General features: G+C 31.7%; 1 protein-coding gene across 4 annotated transcripts in view; it reads left to right on the top strand.

The window, feature by feature from the left end:
• The window catches only part of LOC143242472 (ADP-ribosylation factor-like protein 15), a 41274-nt gene that overhangs the window by 11773 nt on the left and 9122 nt on the right, over positions 1-20379 (top strand). For all 4 annotated transcript variants that reach the window (XM_076485891.1, XM_076485894.1, XM_076485892.1 and 1 more), the window contains 2 exons: positions 19375-19522; positions 19832-19891. In XM_076485891.1, the coding sequence (XP_076342006.1) occupies positions 19375-19522; positions 19832-19891 (208 nt within the window). The remainder of the gene's footprint in view (positions 1-19374; positions 19523-19831; positions 19892-20379) is intronic.

Below are 20379 nucleotides of genomic sequence, written 5' to 3'. Positions count from 1 at the left end.
AACATTACATACCCAGTATGACATGTTACTCAGTGAAATAGTAACAAACATTACATACCCAGTATGACATGTTACTCAGTGAAATAGTAACAAACATTACATATCCAGTATGACATGTTACTCAGTGAAATAGTAACAAACATTACATATCCAGTATGACATGTTACTCAGTGAAATAGTAACAAACATTACATACCCAGTATGACATGTTACTCAGTGAAATAGTAACAAACATTACATACACAGTATGACATGTTACTCAGTGAAATAGTAACAAAAATTACATATCCAGTATGACATGTTACTCAGTGAAATAGTAACAAACATTACATACCCAGTATGACATGTTACTCAGTGAAATAGTAACAAACATTACATATCCAGTATGACATGTTACTCAGTGAAATAGTAACAAACATTACATACCCAGTATGACATGTTACTCAGTGAAATAGTAACAAACATTACATATCCAGTATGTCATGTTACTCAGTGAAATAGTAACAAACATTACATACCCAGTATGACATGTTACTCAGTGAAATAGTAACAAACATTACATACCCAGTATGACATGTTACTCAGTGAAATAGTAACAAACATTACATACCCAGTATGACATGTTACTCAGTGAAATAGTAACAAACATTACATACCCAGTATGACATGTTACTCAGTGAAATAGTAACAAACATTACATATCCAGTATGACATGTTACTCAGTGAAATAGTAACAAACATTACATACCCAGTATGACATGTTACTCAGTGAAATAGTAACAAACATTACATACCCAGTATGACATGTTACTCAGTGAAATAGTAACAAACATTACATACCAGTATGACATGTTACTCAGTGAAATAGTAACAAACATTACATATCCAGTATGACATGTTACTCAGTGAAATAGTAACAAACATTACATACCCAGTATGACATGTTACTCAGTGAAATAGTAACAAACATTACATATCCAGTATGTCATGTTACTCAGTGAAATAGTAACAAACATTACATACCCAGTATGACATGTTACTCAGTGAAATAGTAACAAACATTACATACCCAGTATGACATGTTACTCAGTGAAATAGTAACAAACATTACATACCCAGTATGACATGTTACTCAGTGAAATAGTAACAAACATTACATACCCAGTATGACATGTTACTCAGTGAAATAGTAACAAACATTACATATCCAGTATGACATGTTACTCAGTGAAATAATAACAAACATTACATACCCAGTATGACACGTTACTCAGTGAAATAGTAACAAACATTACATACCCAGTATGACATGTTACTCAGTGAAATAGTAACAAACATTACATACCCAGTATGACATGTTACTCAGTGAAATAATAACAAACATTACATACCCAGTATGACACGTTACTCAGTGAAATAGTAACAAACATTACATACCCAGTATGACATGTTACTCAGTGAAATAGTAACAAACATTACATACCCAGTATGTCATGTTACTCAGTGAAATAGTAACAAACATTACATATCCAGTATGACATGTTACTCAGTGAAATAGTAACAAACATTACATATCCAGTATGACATGTTACTCAGTGAAATAGTAACAAACATTACATATCCAGTATGACATGTTACTCAGTGAAATAGTAACAAACATTACATACCCAGTATGTCATGTTACTCAGTGAAATAGTAACAAACATTACATACCCAGTATGACATGTTACTCAGTGAAATAGTAACAAACATTACATACCCAGTATGACATGTTACTCAGTGAAATAGTAACAAACATTACATATCCAGTATGACATGTTACTCAGTGAAATAGTAACAAACATTACATATCCAGTATGACATGTTACTCAGTGAAATAGTAACAAACATTACATACCCAGTATGACATGTTACTCAGTGAAATAGTAACAAACATTACATACCCAGTATGACATGTTACTCAGTGAAATAGTAACAAACATTACATATCCAGTATGACATGTTACTCAGTGAAATAGTAACAAACATTACATATCCAGTATGACATGTTACTCAGTGAAATAGTAACAAACATTACATACCCAGTATGACATGTTACTCAGTGAAATAGTAACAAACATTACATACCCAGTATGACATGTTACTCAGTGAAATAGTAACAAACATTACATATCCAGTATGACATGTTACTCAGTGAAATAGTAACAAACATTACATACCCAGTATGACATGTTACTCAGTGAAATAGTAACAAACATTACATATCCAGTATGACATGTTACTCAGTGAAATAGTAACAAACATTACATACCCAGTATGACATGTTACTCAGTGAAATAGTAACAAACATTACATATCCAGTATGACATGTTACTCAGTGAAATAGTAACAAACATTACATACCCAGTATGACATGTTACTCAGTGAAATAGTAACAAACATTACATACCCAGTATGACATGTTACTCAGTGAAATAGTAACAAACATTACATACCCAGTATGACATGTTACTCAGTGAAATAGTAACAAACATTACATACCCAGTATGACATGTTACTCAGTGAAATAGTAACAAACATTACATATCCAGTATGACATGTTACTCAGTGAAATAGTAACAAACATTACATACCCAGTATGACATGTTACTCAGTGAAATAGTAACAAACATTACATACCCAGTATGACATGTTACTCAGTGAAATAGTAACAAACATTACATACCCAGTATGACATGTTACTCAGTGAAATAGTAACAAACATTACATATCCAGTATGACATGTTACTCAGTGAAATAGTAACAAACATTACATACCCAGTATGACATGTTACTCAGTGAAATAGTAACAAACATTACATATCCAGTATGTCATGTTACTCAGTGAAATAGTAACAAACATTACATACCCAGTATGACATGTTACTCAGTGAAATAGTAACAAACATTACATACCCAGTATGACATGTTACTCAGTGAAATAGTAACAAACATTACATACCCAGTATGACATGTTACTCAGTGAAATAGTAACAAACATTACATACCCAGTATGACATGTTACTCAGTGAAATAGTAACAAACATTACATATCCAGTATGACATGTTACTCAGTGAAATAGTAACAAACATTACATACCCAGTATGACATGTTACTCAGTGAAATAGTAACAAACATTACATACCCAGTATGACATGTTACTCAGTGAAATAGTAACAAACATTACATACCCAGTATGACATGTTACTCAGTGAAATAGTAACAAACATTACATACCCAGTATGACATGTTACTCAGTGAAATAGTAACAAACATTACATACCCAGTATGACATGTTACTCAGTGAAATAGTAACAAACATTACATACACAGTATGACATGTTACTCAGTGAAATAGTAACAAACATTACATACCAGTATGACATGTTACTCAGTGAAATAGTAACAAACATTACATACCAGTATGACATGTTACTCAGTGAAATAGTAACAAACATTACATACCCAGTATGACATGTTACTCAGTGAAATAGTAACAAACATTACATACCCAGTATGACATGTTACTCAGTGAAATAGTAACAAACATTACATATCCAGTATGACATGTTACTCAGTGAAATAGTAACAAACATTACATACCCAGTATGACATGTTACTCAGTGAAATAGTAACAAACATTACATATTCAGTATGACATGTTACTCAGTGAAATAGTAACAAACATTACATATCCAGTATGACATGTTACTCAGTGAAATAGTAACAAACATTACATACCCAGTATGACATGTTACTCAGTGAAATAGTAACAAACATTACATATTCAGTATGACATGTTACTCAGTGAAATAGTAACAAACATTACATATCCAGTATGACATGTTACTCAGTGAAATAGTAACAAACATTACATACCCAGTATGACATGTTACTCAGTGAAATAGTAACAAACATTACATACCCAGTATGACATGTTACTCAGTGAAATAGTAACAAACATTACATATCCAGTATGACATGTTACTCAGTGAAATAGTAACAAACATTACATACCCAGTATGACATGTTACTCAGTGAAATAGTAACAAACATTACATACCCAGTATGACATGTTACTCAGTGAAATAGTAACAAACATTACATACCCAGTATGACATGTTACTCAGTGAAATAGTAACAAACATTACATACCCAGTATGACATGTTACTCAGTGAAATAGTAACAAACATTACATACCCAGTATGACATGTTACTCAGTGAAATAGTAACAAACATTACATACCTAGTATGACATGTTACTCAGTGAAATAGTAACAAACATTACATACCCAGTATGACATGTTACTCAGTGAAATAGTAACAAACATTACATATCCAGTATGACATGTTACTCAGTGAAATAGTAACAAACATTACATACCCAGTATGACATGTTACTCAGTGAAATAGTAACAAACATTACATATCCAGTATGACATGTTACTCAGTGAAATAGTAACAAACATTACATATCCAGTATGACATGTTACTCAGTGAAATAGTAACAAACATTACATACCCAGTATGACATGTTACTCAGTGAAATAGTAACAAACATTACATATCCAGTATGTCATGTTACTCAGTGAAATAGTAACAAACATTACATACCCAGTATGACATGTTACTCAGTGAAATAGTAACAAACATTACATATCCAGTATGTCATGTTACTCAGTGAAATAGTAACAAACATTACATATCCAGTATGACATGTTACTCAGTGAAATAGTAACAAACATTACATACCCAGTATGACATGTTACTCAGTGAAATAGTAACAAACATTACATACCCAGTATGACATGTTACTCAGTGAAATAGTAACAAACATTACATATCCAGTATGACATGTTACTCAGTGAAATAGTAACAAACATTACATATCCAGTATGACATGTTACTCAGTGAAATAGTAACAAACATTACATACCCAGTATGACATGTTACTCAGTGAAATAGTAACAAACATTACATACCAGTATGACATGTTACTCAGTGAAATAGTAACAAACATTACATATCCAGTATGACATGTTACTCAGTGAAATAGTAACAAACATTACATATCCAGTATGACATGTTACTCAGTGAAATAGTAACAAACATTACATATCCAGTATGACATGTTACTCAGTGAAATAGTAACAAACATTACATACCCAGTATGACATGTTACTCAGTGAAATAGTAACAAACATTACATACCCAGTATGACATGTTACTCAGTGAAATAGTAACAAACATTACATACCCAGTATGACATGTTACTCAGTGAAATAGTAACAAACATTACATACCCAGTATGACATGTTACTCAGTGAAATAGTAACAAACATTACATACCCAGTATGACATGTTACTCAGTGAAATAGTAACAAACATTACATATCCAGTATGACATGTTACTCAGTGAAATAGTAACAAACATTACATACCCAGTATGACATGTTACTCAGTGAAATAGTAACAAACATTACATACCCAGTATGACATGTTACTCAGTGAAATAGTAACAAACATTACATATCCAGTATGACATGTTACTCAGTGAAATAGTAACAAACATTACATACCCAGTATGACATGTTACTCAGTGAAATAGTAACAAACATTACATACCCAGTATGACATGTTACTCAGTGAAATAGTAACAAACATTACATACCCAGTATGACATGTTACTCAGTGAAATAGTAACAAACATTACATACCCAGTATGACATGTTACTCAGTGAAATAGTAACAAACATTACATACCCAGTATGACATGTTACTCAGTGAAATAGTAACAAACATTACATACCCAGTATGACATGTTACTCAGTGAAATAGTAACAAACATTACATATCCAGTATGACATGTTACTCAGTGAAATAGTAACAAACATTACATATCCAGTATGACATGTTACTCAGTGAAATAGTAACAAACATTACATACCCAGTATGACATGTTACTCAGTGAAATAGTAACAAACATTACATATCCAGTATGACATGTTACTCAGTGAAATAGTAACAAACATTACATACCCAGTATGACATGTTACTCAGTGAAATAGTAACAAACATTACATACCAGTATGACATGTTACTCAGTGAAATAGTAACAAACATTACATATCCAGTATGACATGTTACTCAGTGAAATAGTAACAAACATTACATACCCAGTATGACATGTTACTCAGTGAAATAGTAACAAACATTACATATCCAGTATGACATGTTACTCAGTGAAATAGTAACAAACATTACATACCCAGTATGACATGTTACTCAGTGAAATAGTAACAAACATTACATACCCAGTATGACATGTTACTCAGTGAAATAGTAACAAACATTACATACCCAGTATGACATGTTACTCAGTGAAATAGTAACAAACATTACATATCCAGTATGACATGTTACTCAGTGAAATAGTAACAAACATTACATACCCAGTATGACATGTTACTCAGTGAAATAGTAACAAACATTACATATCCAGTATGACATGTTACTCAGTGAAATAGTAACAAACATTACATACCCAGTATGACATGTTACTCAGTGAAATAGTAACAAACATTACATACCAGTATGACATGTTACTCAGTGAAATAGTAACAAACATTACATACCCAGTATGACATGTTACTCAGTGAAATAGTAACAAACATTACATACCCAGTATGACATGTTACTCAGTGAAATAGTAACAAACATTACATATCCAGTATGACATGTTACTCAGTGAAATAGTAACAAACATTACATACCCAGTATGACATGTTACTCAGTGAAATAGTAACAAACATTACATATCCAGTATGACATGTTACTCAGTGAAATAGTAACAAACATTACATACCCAGTATGACATGTTACTCAGTGAAATAGTAACAAACATTACATATCCAGTATGACATGTTACTCAGTGAAATAGTAACAAACATTACATACCCAGTATGACATGTTACTCAGTGAAATAGTAACAAACATTACATACCCAGTATGACATGTTACTCAGTGAAATAGTAACAAACATTACATACCCAGTATGACATGTTACTCAGTGAAATAGTAACAAACATTACATACCCAGTATGACATGTTACTCAGTGAAATAGTAACAAACATTACATACCAGTATGACATGTTACTCAGTGAAATAGTAACAAACATTACATACCCAGTATGACATGTTACTCAGTGAAATAGTAACAAACATTACATATCCAGTATGACATGTTACTCAGTGAAATAGTAACAAACATTACATACCCAGTATGACATGTTACTCAGTGAAATAGTAACAAACATTACATACCCAGTATGACATGTTACTCAGTGAAATAGTAACAAACATTACATATCCAGTATGACATGTTACTCAGTGAAATAGTAACAAACATTACATACCCAGTATGACATGTTACTCAGTGAAATAGTAACAAACATTACATATCCAGTATGACATGTTACTCAGTGAAATAGTAACAAACATTACATATCCAGTATGACATGTTACTCAGTGAAATAGTAACAAACATTACATATCCAGTATGACATGTTACTCAGTGAAATAGTAACAAACATTACATACCCAGTATGACATGTTACTCAGTGAAATAGTAACAAACATTACATATGACAGTATGACATGTTACTCAGTGAAATAGTAACAAACATTACATACCCAGTATGACATGTTACTCAGTGAAATAGTAACAAACATTACATACCCAGTATGACATGTTACTCAGTGAAATAGTAACAAACATTACATATCCAGTATGACATGTTACTCAGTGAAATAGTAACAAACATTACATACCCAGTATGACATGTTACTCAGTGAAATAGTAACAAACATTACATATCCAGTATGACATGTTACTCAGTGAAATAGTAACAAACATTACATATCCAGTATGACATGTTACTCAGTGAAATAGTAACAAACATTACATATCCAGTATGACATGTTACTCAGTGAAATAGTAACAAACATTACATACCCAGTATGACATGTTACTCAGTGAAATAGTAACAAACATTACATATCCAGTATGACATGTTACTCAGTGAAATAGTAACAAACATTACATACCAGTATGACATGTTACTCAGTGAAATAGTAACAAACATTACATACCCAGTATGACATGTTACTCAGTGAAATAGTAACAAACATTACATATCCAGTATGACATGTTACTCAGTGAAATAGTAACAAACATTACATACCCAGTATGACATGTTACTCAGTGAAATAGTAACAAACATTACATATCCAGTATGACATGTTACTCAGTGAAATAGTAACAAACATTACATACCCAGTATGACATGTTACTCAGTGAAATAGTAACAAACATTACATACCCAGTATGACATGTTACTCAGTGAAATAGTAACAAACATTACATATCCAGTATGACATGTTACTCAGTGAAATAGTAACAAACATTACATATCCAGTATGACATGTTACTCAGTGAAATAGTAACAAACATTACATACCCAGTATGACATGTTACTCAGTGAAATAGTAACAAACATTACATACCCAGTATGACATGTTACTCAGTGAAATAGTAACAAACATTACATATCCAGTATGACATGTTACTCAGTGAAATAGTAACAAACATTACATACCCAGTATGACATGTTACTCAGTGAAATAGTAACAAACATTACATATCCAGTATGACATGTTACTCAGTGAAATAGTAACAAACATTACATACCCAGTATGACATGTTACTCAGTGAAATAGTAACAAACATTACATACCCAGTATGACATGTTACTCAGTGAAATAGTAACAAACATTACATATCCAGTATGACATGTTACTCAGTGAAATAGTAACAAACATTACATACCCAGTATGACATGTTACTCAGTGAAATAGTAACAAACATTACATACCCAGTATGACATGTTACTCAGTGAAATAGTAACAAACATTACATACCCAGTATGACATGTTACTCAGTGAAATAGTAACAAACATTACATACCCAGTATGACATGTTACTCAGTGAAATAGTAACAAACATTACATACCCAGTATGACATGTTACTCAGTGAAATAGTAACAAACATTACATACCCAGTATGACATGTTACTCAGTGAAATAGTAACAAACATTACATACCCAGTATGACATGTTACTCAGTGAAATAGTAACAAACATTACATATCCAGTATGACATGTTACTCAGTGAAATAGTAACAAACATTACATATCCAGTATGACATGTTACTCAGTGAAATAGTAACAAACATTACATATCCAGTATGACATGTTACTCAGTGAAATAGTAACAAACATTACATACCCAGTATGACATGTTACTCAGTGAAATAGTAACAAACATTACATACCCAGTATGACATGTTACTCAGTGAAATAGTAACAAACATTACATACCCAGTATGACATGTTACTCAGTGAAATAGTAACAAACATTACATATCCAGTATGACATGTTACTCAGTGAAATAGTAACAAACATTACATATCCAGTATGACATGTTACTCAGTGAAATAGTAACAAACATTACATACCCAGTATGACATGTTACTCAGTGAAATAGTAACAAACATTACATATCCAGTATGACATGTTACTCAGTGAAATAGTAACAAACATTACATACCCAGTATGACATGTTACTCAGTGAAATAGTAACAAACATTACATACCCAGTATGACATGTTACTCAGTGAAATAGTAACAAACATTACATATCCAGTATGACATGTTACTCAGTGAAATAGTAACAAACATTACATACCCAGTATGACATGTTACTCAGTGAAATAGTAACAAACATTACATATCCAGTATGACATGTTACTCAGTGAAATAGTAACAAACATTACATATCCAGTATGACATGTTACTCAGTGAAATAGTAACAAACATTACATATCCAGTATGACATGTTACTCAGTGAAATAGTAACAAACATTACATATCCAGTATGACATGTTACTCAGTGAAATAGTAACAAACATTACATACCCAGTATGACATGTTACTCAGTGAAATAGTAACAAACATTACATATCCAGTATGACATGTTACTCAGTGAAATAGTAACAAACATTACATACCCAGTATGACATGTTACTCAGTGAAATAGTAACAAACATTACATACCCAGTATGACATGTTACTCAGTGAAATAGTAACAAACATTACATATCCAGTATGACATGTTACTCAGTGAAATAGTAACAAACATTACATATCCAGTATGACATGTTACTCAGTGAAATAGTAACAAACATTACATACCCAGTATGACATGTTACTCAGTGAAATAGTAACAAACATTACATACCCAGTATGACATGTTACTCAGTGAAATAGTAACAAACATTACATATCCAGTATGACATGTTACTCAGTGAAATAGTAACAAACATTACATACCCAGTATGACATGTTACTCAGTGAAATAGTAACAAACATTACATACCAGTATGACATGTTACTCAGTGAAATAGTAACAAACATTACATACCCAGTATGACATGTTACTCAGTGAAATAGTAACAAACATTACATACCCAGTATGACATGTTACTCAGTGAAATAGTAACAAACATTACATACCCAGTATGACATGTTACTCAGTGAAATAGTAACAAACATTACATATCCAGTATGACATGTTACTCAGTGAAATAGTAACAAACATTACATATCCAGTATGACATGTTACTCAGTGAAATAGTAACAAACATTACATACCCAGTATGACATGTTACTCAGTGAAATAGTAACAAACATTACATATCCAGTATGTCATGTTACTCAGTGAAATAGTAACAAACATTACATACCCAGTATGACATGTTACTCAGTGAAATAGTAACAAACATTACATACCCAGTATGACATGTTACTCAGTGAAATAGTAACAAACATTACATACCCAGTATGACATGTTACTCAGTGAAATAGTAACAAACATTACATACCAGTATGACATGTTACTCAGTGAAATAGTAAGAAACATTACATATCCAGTATGACATGTTACTCAGTGAAATAGTAACAAACATTACATACCCAGTATGACATGTTACTCAGTGAAATAGTAACAAACATTACATACCCAGTATGACATGTTACTCAGTGAAATAGTAACAAACATTACATACCCAGTATGACATGTTACTCAGTGAAATAGTAACAAACATTACATATCCAGTATGACATGTTACTCAGTGAAATAGTAACAAACATTACATACCCAGTATGACATGTTACTCAGTGAAATAGTAACAAACATTACATATCCAGTATGTCATGTTACTCAGTGAAATAGTAACAAACATTACATACCCAGTATGACATGTTACTCAGTGAAATAGTAACAAACATTACATACCCAGTATGACATGTTACTCAGTGAAATAGTAACAAACATTACATACCCAGTATGACATGTTACTCAGTGAAATAGTAACAAACATTACATACCCAGTATGACATGTTACTCAGTGAAATAGTAACAAACATTACATATCCAGTATGACATGTTACTCAGTGAAATAGTAACAAACATTACATACCCAGTATGACATGTTACTCAGTGAAATAGTAACAAACATTACATACCCAGTATGACATGTTACTCAGTGAAATAGTAACAAACATTACATATCCAGTATGACATGTTACTCAGTGAAATAGTAACAAACATTACATACCCAGTATGACATGTTACTCAGTGAAATAGTAACAAACATTACATACCCAGTATGACATGTTACTCAGTGAAATAGTAACAAACATTACATACCCAGTATGACATGTTACTCAGTGAAATAGTAACAAACATTACATACCAGTATGACATGTTACTCAGTGAAATAGTAACAAACATTACATACCCAGTATGACATGTTACTCAGTGAAATAGTAACAAACATTACATACCCAGTATGACATGTTACTCAGTGAAATAGTAACAATCATTACATACCCAGTAGGACATGTTACTCAGTGAAATAGTAACAAACATTACAAATCCAGTATGACATGTTACTCAGTGAAATAGTAACAAACATTACATATCCAGTATGTCATGTTACTCAGTGAAATAGTAACAAACATTACATACCCAGTATGACATGTTACTCAGTGAAATAGTAACAAACATTACATATCCAGTATGACATGTTACTCAGTGAAATAGTAACAAACATTACATATCAGTATGACATGTTCCTCAGTGAAATAGTAACAAACATTACATACCCAGTATGACATGTTACTCAGTGAAATAGTAACAAACATTACATATCCAGTATGACATGTTACTCAGTGAAATAGTAACAAACATTACATACCCAGTATGACATGTTACTCAGTGAAATAGTAACAAACATTACATACCCAGTATGACATGTTACTCAGTGAAATAGTAACAAACATTACATACCCAGTATGACATGTTACTCAGTGAAATAGTAACAAACATTACATACCCAGTATGACATGTTACTCAGTGAAATAGTAACAAACATTACATACCCAGTATGACATGTTACTCAGTGAAATAGTAACAAACATTACATACCAGTATGACATGTTACTCAGTGAAATAGTAACAAACATTACATATCCAGTATGACATGTTACTCAGTGAAATAGTAACAAACATTACATATCCAGTATGACATGTTACTCAGTGAAATAGTAACAAACATTACATATCCAGTATGTCATGTTACTCAGTGAAATAGTAACAAACATTACATACCCAGTATGATATGTTACTCAGTGAAATAGTAACAAACATTACATATCCAGTATGACATGTTACTCAGTGAAATAGTAACAAACATTACATACCCAGTATGACATGTTACTCAGTGAAATAGTAACAAACATTACATACCCAGTATGACATGTTACTCAGTGAAATAGTAACAAACATTACATACCCAGTATGACATGTTACTCAGTGAAATAGTAACAAACATTACATACCCAGTATGACATGTTACTCAGTGAAATAGTAACAAACATTACATATCCAGTATGACATGTTACTCAGTGAAATAGTAACAAACATTACATACCCAGTATGACATGTTACTCAGTGAAATAGTAACAAACATTACATACCCAGTATGACATGTTACTCAGTGAAATAGTAACAAACATTACATACCCAGTATGACATGTTACTCAGTGAAATAGTAACAAACATTACATATCCAGTATGACATGTTACTCAGTGAAATAGTAACAAACATTACATACCCAGTATGACATGTTACTCAGTGAAATAGTAACAAACATTACATATCCAGTATGTCATGTTACTCAGTGAAATAGTAACAAACATTACATACCCAGTATGACATGTTACTCAGTGAAATAGTAACAAACATTACATACCCAGTATGACATGTTACTCAGTGAAATAGTAAGAAACATTACATATCCAGTATGACATGTTACTCAGTGAAATAGTAACAAACATTACATACCCAGTATGACATGTTACTCAGTGAAATAGTAACAAACATTACATACCCAGTATGACATGTTACTCAGTGAAATAGTAACAAACATTACATACCCAGTATGACATGTTACTCAGTGAAATAGTAACAAACATTACATACCCAGTATGACATGTTACTCAGTGAAATAGTAACAAACATTACATATCCAGTATGACATGTTACTCAGTGAAATAGTAACAAACATTACATACCCAGTATGACATGTTACTCAGTGAAATAGTAACAAACATTACATATCCAGTATGACATGTTACTCAGTGAAATAGTAACAAACATTACATACCCAGTATGACATGTTACTCAGTGAAATAGTAACAAACATTACATACCAGTATGACATGTTACTCAGTGAAATAGTAACAAACATTACATACCCAGTATGACATGTTACTCAGTGAAATAGTAACAAACATTACATACCCAGTATGACATGTTACTCAGTGAAATAGTAACAAACATTACATACCCAGTATGACATGTTACTCAGTGAAATAGTAACAAACATTACATACCCAGTATGACATGTTACTCAGTGAAATAGTAACAAACATTACATATCCAGTATGACATGTTACTCAGTGAAATAGTAACAAACATTACATATCCAGTATGACATGTTACTCAGTGAAATAGTAACAAACATTACATACCCAGTATGACATGTTACTCAGTGAAATAGTAACAAACATTACATATCCAGTATGACATGTTACTCAGTGAAATAGTAACAAACATTACATATCCAGTATGACATGTTACTCAGTGAAATAGTAACAAACATTACATATCCAGTATGACATGTTACTCAGTGAAATAGTAACAAACATTACATACCCAGTATGACATGTTACTCAGTGAAATAGTAACAAACATTACATATCCAGTATGACATGTTACTCAGTGAAATAGTAACAAACATTACATACCCAGTATGACATGTTACTCAGTGAAATAGTAACAAACATTACATACCCAGTATGACATGTTACTCAGTGAAATAGTAACAAACATTACATACCCAGTATGACATGTTACTCAGTGAAATAGTAACAAACATTACATACCCAGTATGACATGTTACTCAGTGAAATAGTAACAAACATTACATATCCAGTATGACATGTTACTCAGTGAAATAGTAACAAACATTACATATCCAGTATGACATGTTACTCAGTGAAATAGTAACAAACATTACATACCCAGTATGACATGTTACTCAGTGAAATAGTAACAAACATTACATATCCAGTATGACATGTTACTCAGTGAAATAGTAACAAACATTACATACCAGTATGACATGTTACTCAGTGAAATAGTAACAAACATTACATACCCAGTATGACATGTTACTCAGTGAAATAGTAACAAACATTACATACCCAGTATGACATGTTACTCAGTGAAATAGTAACAAACATTACATACCCAGTATGACATGTTACTCAGTGAAATAGTAACAAACATTACATATCCAGTATGACATGTTACTCAGTGAAATAGTAACAAACATTACATACCCAGTATGACATGTTACTCAGTGAAATAGTAACAAACATTACATACCCAGTATGACATGTTACTCAGTGAAATAGTAACAAACATTACATACCCAGTATGACATGTTACTCAGTGAAATAGTAACAAACATTACATACCCAGTATGACATGTTACTCAGTGAAATAGTAACAAACATTACATACCCAGTATGACATGTTACTCAGTGAAATAGTAACAAACATTACATATCCAGTATGACATGTTACTCAGTGAAATAGTAACAAACATTACATATCCAGTATGACATGTTACTCAGTGAAATAGTAACAAACATTACATACCCAGTATGACATGTTACTCAGTGAAATAGTAACAAACATTACATATCCAGTATGACATGTTACTCAGTGAAATAGTAACAAACATTACATATCCAGTATGACATGTTACTCAGTGAAATAGTAACAAACATTACATATCCAGTATGACATGTTACTCAGTGAAATAGTAACAAACATTACATATCCAGTATGACATGTTACTCAGTGAAATAGTAACAAACATTACATACCCAGTATGACATGTTACTCAGTGAAATAGTAACAAACATTACATACCCAGTATGACATGTTACTCAGTGAAATAGTAACAAACATTACATATCCAGTATGACATGTTACTCAGTGAAATAGTAACAAACATTACATACCCAGTATGACATGTTACTCAGTGAAATAGTAACAAACATTACATACCCAGTATGACATGTTACTCAGTGAAATAGTAACAAACATTACATATCCAGTATGACATGTTACTCAGTGAAATAGTAACAAACATTACATACCCAGTATGACATGTTACTCAGTGAAATAGTAACAAACATTACATATCCAGTATGACATGTTACTCAGTGAAATAGTAACAAACATTACATATCCAGTATGACATGTTACTCAGTGAAATAGTAACAAACATTACATACCCAGTATGACATGTTACTCAGTGAAATAGTAACAAACATTACATATCCAGTATGACATGTTACTCAGTGAAATAGTAACAAACATTACATACCCAGTATGACATGTTACTCAGTGAAATAGTAACAAACATTACATACCCAGTATGACATGTTACTCAGTGAAATAGTAACAAACATTACATATCCAGTATGACATGTTACTCAGTGAAATAGTAACAAACATTACATATCCAGTATGACATGTTACTCAGTGAAATAGTAACAAACATTACATATCCAGTATGACATGTTACTCAGTGAAATAGTAACAAACATTACATATCCAGTATGACATGTTACTCAGTGAAATAGTAACAAACATTACATATCCAGTATGACATGTTACTCAGTGAAATAGTAACAAACATTACATATCCAGTATGACATGTTACTCAGTGAAATAGTAACAAACATTACATACCCAGTATGACATGTTACTCAGTGAAATAGTAACAAACATTACATACCCAGTATGACATGTTACTCAGTGAAATAGTAACAAACATTACATACCCAGTATGACATGTTACTCAGTGAAATAGTAACAAACATTACATACCCAGTATGACATGTTACTCAGTGAAATAGTAACAAACATTACATATCCAGTATGACATGTTACTCAGTGAAATAGTAACAAACATTACATACCCAGTATGACACGTTACTCAGTGAAATAGTAACAAACATTACATACCCAGTATGACATGTTACTCAGTGAAATAGTAACAAACATTACATACCCAGTATGACATGTTACTCAGTGAAATAGTAACAAACATTACATATCCAGTATGACATGTTACTCAGTGAAATAGTAACAAACATTACATACCCAGTATGACATGTTACTCAGTGAAATAGTAACAAACATTACATACCCAGTATGACATGTTACTCAGTGAAATAGTAACAAACATTACATACATGTTACTCCAGTATGACATGTTACTCAGTGAAATAGTAACAAACATTACACATATCCAGTATGACATGTTACTCAGTGAAATAGTAACAAACATTACATATCCAGTATGACATGTTACTCAGTGAAATAGTAACAAACATTACATATCCAGTATGACATGTTACTCAGTGAAATAGTAACAAACATTACATATCCAGTATGACATGTTACTCAGTGAAATAGTAACAAACATTACATATCCAGTATGACATGTTACTCAGTGAAATAGTAACAAACATTACATACCCAGTATGACATGTTACTCAGTGAAATAGTAACAAACATTACATACCCAGTATGACATGTTACTCAGTGAAATAGTAACAAACATTACATACCCAGTATGACATGTTACTCAGTGAAATAGTAACAAACATTACATACCCAGTATGACATGTTACTCAGTGAAATAGTAACAAACATTACATATCCAGTGTCACATGTTACTCAGTGAAATAGTAACAAACATTACATATCCAGTATGACATGTTACTCAGTGAAATAGTAACAAACATTACATATCCAGTATGACATGTTACTCAGTGAAATAGTAACAAACATTACATACCCAGTATGACATGTTACTCAGTGAAATAGTAACAAATATCACATATCCAGTATGATATGTTACTTAGTGAAATAGTAACAAACATTATATATCCAGTATGACATGTTACTCAGTGAAATAGTAACAAACATTACATATCCAGTATGACATGTTACTCAGTGAAATAGTAACAAACATTACATATCCAGTATGACATGTTACTCAGTGAAATAGTAACAAACATTACATATCCAGTATGACATGTTACTCAGTGAAATAGTAACAAACATTACATATCCAGTATGACATGTTACTCAGTGAAATAGTAACAAACATTACATACCCAGTATAACATATTACTCAGTGAAATAGTAACAAACATTACATATCCAGTATGACATGTTACTCAGTGAAATAGTAACAAACATTACATACCCAGTATGACATGTTACTCAGTGAAATAGTAACAAACATTACATATCCAGTATGAGATGTTACTCAGTGAAATAGCAACAAACATTACATATCCAGTATGACATGTTACTCAGTTCTAGCTTATTGTTACATAAAATAGTGTGTGTTGGTTATTGAGTAGGTGTTTTTTTTATCCAAGGTTTATTAATAATATCATTTTAATTTATTGGTGATATAAATAACTTGAAAGTATGTGTTGTTATGGTTATCAATTGGCATTTTAGCTCCATGAAATATTCTTTTGCCATTACGTAATGATATAAAACAAAAATGATAACCCGAGGGTTGTCTTGTCAGACTGTTGTTGATCTGTGGATCTATTGTTAGTGTCCTGTACCACACTGTTTGGTAATTTTACTGCATGGTTGTCTTCATCTCGTATTGAATAAGAAATGGAATGTATGTCTGATAAGAGTCCTAAAGCTATTTTTAACTACAACATACCTATATTGAACAAATTATTTTTAAATATTAACTTTTGAAACATACAGTGCTTTAATATTTAGAAACATTGTGAATATGCAACATTCCCAAGTCAAACTAGAAAGATTTTAAAGGCAGCTTGTTTACTCAGAAGTTTTGTGAAGAATTTCTTACATATGTTATTGCTGTATGTTTAACATGTGGTGACAGTCAAATGTTGCTATTCAGTCAGACAAAACTAAAGTGACAGGAGGTTATTTGTTTCATTAAGGTGATCATCCTTCACTCACAAAGACAAAATATAAAGATGGTGAAACAAAACTAAATGAACCCTGTTCAATGGTATCGCTATACAACAAGTGTTTTAGAGAAGTTAAACAGGAACAGTACTTCAGTAAGTAAGTCTTGCTGCAGGTTTGTAGCTGAGAAGTAACTTTGGATGTGGAATTATAAATCACAAACTTTGTAAGATGTGTCCAAACACTAAGTACATATCTTTCCAATGACCACTGTAATGCAATTTTTTTAACTGTTAAACAGCAGCCATCATCAACTGGTGCTGCCACCTATAATATTTCCACTGTTTAAGAAAAAAAATAGTGATATGTTTTTCCATTTTTCCTTGAGTTTGGTCACTGTTAAATTTGTGATTTGAAGCAACCAGTTATATTGATTTCAGTGAATCATTCTAATTATTTCAGCCAGGTGGTGTATTGTTGAGAAAAATCTTGATGAATTTCTTACTGTATGTAAGTTTTTCCTCTATTTTTGTTTATAATAGCCAGTATTTATTGAGCACAGTTTGCACTGTTATGTTTTTGCATAGTGTTGCCAGTGGATACAGTGCCAAAAACCACCTGCCGTTGTAAAAGAGCAGTACGAAGTTCTTTGTTTAGGCCTAAAGGGTGCAGGAAAATCGACAGCCTTAGCATCGTTGGTTGGAGAACCCATTGACGACATTGAACCGACAACAGGTACTGAAAGTGAGGGTTTAAAATAATTCATGTCAAAATAATTGTGCTGCACGTGTAATTAATTATCCTTGAAATATTTTCTCTTTTTATAAAAATAACAATCTTTGGTCATGCTTTATGTAAAGTCTCTAAGCAAATAAGACTGAAAATTTCGACCCAATTTATTGAATGTAATCTTAATAGTTCTTGAACAGTTTTTAACACAATATTGTTTGAAGAGTTTGTTCAACTTGCATTATTTGTGAATGGTTACGTTATAAATTGTGATATCAGGTTTTCCTGATAATGTATGTGTGTTGTTTGTTTTAGGTTTCAATATCAAGACTCTTCCTATATTGGACACTACACTGAATATTAAAGAACTGGGTGGTAAGTTGTAGATGCTGTGTGTTAAATTATTGTGGGCTGTGAATGGTTTGAACCTATACTTACTTGATGGTTAATGTTTTTTTGTTTTAAGTAATTTTAAAGACACTGCCTACAATAACAGACTGATCTCGGGTTTGTTATTTAATCAGGCATTAATGCTTTAATCATTTTGATGTTCTACTCGCGTATTTCTACAACCTATGAGAAGGGTGTATTTTTCTCCTAATATTGCAGATTAACCTTGTGTTTTCAATAAATATTATTGTTTGTTAATCTTTGAATGTCAAAGTTTTCATTGTTACCAGCCATTACATTTGAACTTTTAGATTACAAAGTGTAAAAAGAAATGAATGAAGTGGAAGAAGCGGGATGCTTTGAGACAGTTTTGAAGATGGAAACTATATTTGTTGTTCATGTTTTATTCTGTACTTATAAAAGTAACTGAAATTTAAAAATTAGAATCTTTATTTTGTTAGATTAGGTGGGAT

The sequence above is a fragment of the Tachypleus tridentatus genome, unplaced genomic scaffold, assembly GCF_004210375.1.
Source record: "Tachypleus tridentatus isolate NWPU-2018 unplaced genomic scaffold, ASM421037v1 Hic_cluster_2, whole genome shotgun sequence".
Classification (NCBI taxonomy): domain Eukaryota; kingdom Metazoa; phylum Arthropoda; class Merostomata; order Xiphosura; family Limulidae; genus Tachypleus; species Tachypleus tridentatus.
Note: the sequence above shows the minus strand (reverse complement) of the source record. Positions and strands in the feature narration are given on the sequence as shown.